At 37.1% G+C, this 3,600-nt stretch overlaps 1 protein-coding gene across 1 annotated transcript; it reads right to left on the reverse strand.

Moving 5' to 3' along the window:
* Window positions 1-574: 574 nt before the first annotated feature.
* LOC129871827 (uncharacterized) lies at window positions 575-1,189 on the reverse strand. Its single transcript, XM_055946753.1, has one exon. The coding sequence runs from the start codon at window positions 1,187-1,189 to the stop codon at window positions 575-577; it is 615 nt and encodes a 204-aa protein (XP_055802728.1).
* Window positions 1,190-3,600: the final 2,411 nt, after the last annotated feature.

Here is a 3,600-nt window from a genome sequence, read left to right on the forward strand (position 1 = left end):
CTTTGCCAGCGAGACGATCGAGCATCTGATCTATGAAAGGCATTGGAAAGTGATTCTTTTCTATCCATGAGTTTAGCTTGCGATAATCTATGCACACTCTCCAACTAGTGACAGACCTTATTGAATGAGCTCATTCTTTGCATTTGGCACCACAGTAATACCACCCTTCTTTGGTACACATTGGACAGGACTTACCCAATTAATATCTATGATTGGGTAAACAACTCTAGCATCTAACCATTTAATGATCTTCTTTTTAACTACCTCTTGCAAAGGTGGGTTGAGAAATCATTGGTGTTCAATAATTGGTTTGAAATTCGGCATGAGTTGGACTTTGTGAGTACATATGCCCGGTGGTATGCCTATGATGTTAGCTATAGACCATCTTATTGCTCTTTTGAAATGCCTCAAGATAGATGTAAAAGCTTCCACTTGCTTTTGGTGAAGATCGGCTATTATTATGATCGACAGTGTGTTGTTGGGTCCCAAAAATGCATATTGTCAGTGAGATGGCAGCACTTTGAGTTCCAAATTCAGAGGTTCCTTGATTAATGGTTTCGCGGGCAGAGTTTCTCTATTCTTTAAGTCTAAGTTGTCTCTTTGGTGCGTGATTGAAAGTCCCAAGGCCATTTAGTGCACAAACTATCTCATCATACTCTCCGATATGATCTTTATCAATATTTATGATGACAGCAGCTAGAGCATCAACACCCAATCTTTCCTCTATGGTACATGGTATGGTGAATGCACCTGGGTCTTCTTTCTTTTGCAGGAATGTATGAGTGGTGATTGCACTACAACAATGTAAGTTATCGGCTGGTTCAAAGCTTATCGTTTCCTTTTTTATTACAAGATACTTCATAAACTTTGCATATCCCGACATTTGTTCAAGTGCCTCTATCAAATAAACATTCACCAAAAGTTGTTTCAACATGGAAATAAACTTAATAAACTTTCCATTTTTGGCCTTGTTTTTCAATCTTTGCGGAAAAGGTGGAGGAGGTTGAGGTATTGGAATTGGAGTTGAAGTAGCGTCTTTCGCATTGCTTGTTTTCTCACCATGTTTTTTATCTTCTTTTTTAGGTTGTTTGGTGCTTAGATCTTCACCTACTGCTTCTTTATCTATTTTGCTTTCTGTTTCATCCTCACTAACAACTGAGTCGTGTGCATCATCCTCAAGTTCTTGCATAGGTGGATCCACTGCTTGATGCTACTTTGGGTGGTCATAGCCATACATTGCCTGTCATTCTTTGGATTTTGAATTGTATTACTTGGGAGAGTTCCTTTCTAGCATGGATTCAAAGATAATGAAATCTGCCCCAATTGTTGCTCAATAAGCTTTATGGATGTAGAGTGTGACTCAAATTTTTGATTTATTCTGGAAAGATCATTGCGTATCTCATTAATGATATTGTCAGTTTCTTCATACTTTTTCATCATCTTTGTCATCATGTCTTTGATTCTTGTAAGTATGGATACCCCATCTCGATTTTCCGTAGGGATGTATGCACAACTCTTTTTGTTATCTCTCCTTCCTCAATCACCTTCTCTATCTTGCCTGCGGTTGCGATCATTGAATCCATTCCGATTATAATTGTTCTCTCGATTGTAGTTCCCTTCATGATTGTAGATGTTGTCGTAGTTTTAATGGCCCTCTCGATTAAATTTGTTATAATTCTGACCTTGATCTTCTTGACCTTAGTACCAAGAATCCTAATTGGATGCTTGGGCATTTTTCTGGAAATCCCCCACTTGGTCATCCAGATAGTAAGCATCTTCCTCATATCCATAATAATCATAACTTGGTGCCTTACCTTAATGGTCGATTGCATGGATTTTCTCTAGTCCCATGCTTTTGAATGCTAGTTTGAGTTTGGTTTTTAATTGAGAGAGCTCTTGTAGTATTTCTTCATTTTGTATCTTGGAACCTTCATTTGTGCTAACAGTAAAAGATATTTTTGAAGTTTTTGTATCCCTAGAGCTCCAAGCTCGGTTGGTCTTTGCAACACGATGAAGTCTCTTTGCAGCCTCTTGAAAAGTGTTAGCCAAGAATATTCCACCAGTGATGGTGTCTACAACAGCTTTTCCATTATCATCAAGTGTGCAGTAGAATAGCTCAAGAAGTGACTCATCGGTGATTCTATGACTAGTCACACTTCATACATACTTTATAAATCTCTCCCAAGCTCTACTAATTGATTCTCCAGGCATCTGTTGAAAATTGTTGATTTGGTCTGTTAACTTCAACTTTTTGGACAATAGGAAATACTTCTCCATGAATGCCTTGTGTAACTCATCCCAAGTTGTGATGGAGTTGTTTGAAAGTTTAGACAACCAAATTGTAGCTTTGCCAGTAAGTGATAATGGAAAAATATGCAGTCCAATGACATCCATATCTAGTCCTAGGTCGCCAACACTGCTCTTGAAAACGTACACAATATTCTGGAGATGAGCGTATGGATCTTTGGATGCCAGGCTAGCAAAAGACCTCTACTATGAAACATTTGAATTAGCCCTCTTGTGATGCTAAACTTAGTTCCAGGCAGTAGTAGAGGTAACACACTAGCTCTAGTAGTTCCAATGGCGTCAGGGTTAACAACATAGTTATTACATATGTCGAATCAAGGTCAATATACGGGTGGAGGACATTGTCTTGCTACTGGTTGATTGTGAAAAACATTATGTGGTGGATGTTAAGGAGGATATTGTGGTGCGCTGTTGTGTTTCCCTCCAAGATGTTCCACGCCATCACCAAGTTCGTGTCCATAATTGTTATTGTTGTTGTTCACCATCCTACGTAATATTCTTTCAATTTCGGGATTAAATGGAATCAAGGGAATGCCTTGACGTCTCATATTTGGCATGTAGTAGGAGTTAAAACTAGTCTCAGCACGAACAATAAAAATAGCATAAAATAAGGAAATAATAACTATAAATCGAATAATAAAAATTAATTTAATCTAAAAGCCAAATTCCCCGACAACGGCGCCAAAATTAGATATGCTCAAATTATACCTCCCTAAAGAAGTATAAAGTGATCATGGATCATATATAGAATCTAACAAAGGTTAGGGTCGATCCCACGAAGAATATGGTTTAGACTTTAGATTAACCGTTTATTATTTGCTTTAGTAATTAATTTATTTTCATAAAAAAAGAGGAATTTTTATAAAAAACTAACTAACAAATGAAATAACAAGCATCAACGAACAAAGTAATGGTTTAAGGTGTTTTAAATCAATATAAAGTGAAACTAGGGTTTTATATGCTCCCCACGAACCCTTAACTAAGTAGACCTTTGTTTATTAGTAATTCTTTCCTGTTGTGTTACATCTAGAATTGATAAGTTAATTACATCTACGTCCTTGATCCGATAAATAAGTGAATTTCACTATGCAACTTGATTCGTCTACGAGTTTATGCTTTACTAACCCTTACCAATGATCCAACATTTAGCTATCCCTTGATCCATTCAAGCTAATTAGATGAGGATGATTAGACCCAAATTTCATTATTTAATCCCTTTTCCTATCCGTTACCTCATTGATCCGGCAAGTAAGGATAAGGCGAGTTCTAACATTGTCCACCATTAAAAATCAA

Source organism: Solanum dulcamara, chromosome 2, assembly GCF_947179165.1.
Source record: "Solanum dulcamara chromosome 2, daSolDulc1.2, whole genome shotgun sequence".
In the NCBI taxonomy this organism is placed as follows: Eukaryota; Viridiplantae; Streptophyta; class Magnoliopsida; order Solanales; family Solanaceae; genus Solanum; species Solanum dulcamara.

Coding starts and splice junctions, on each gene's coding strand:
- LOC129871827 (XM_055946753.1), bottom strand. CDS start 1,189: ATGCAAGAACTTGAGGATGATGCACACGACTCAGTTGTTAGTGAGGAT.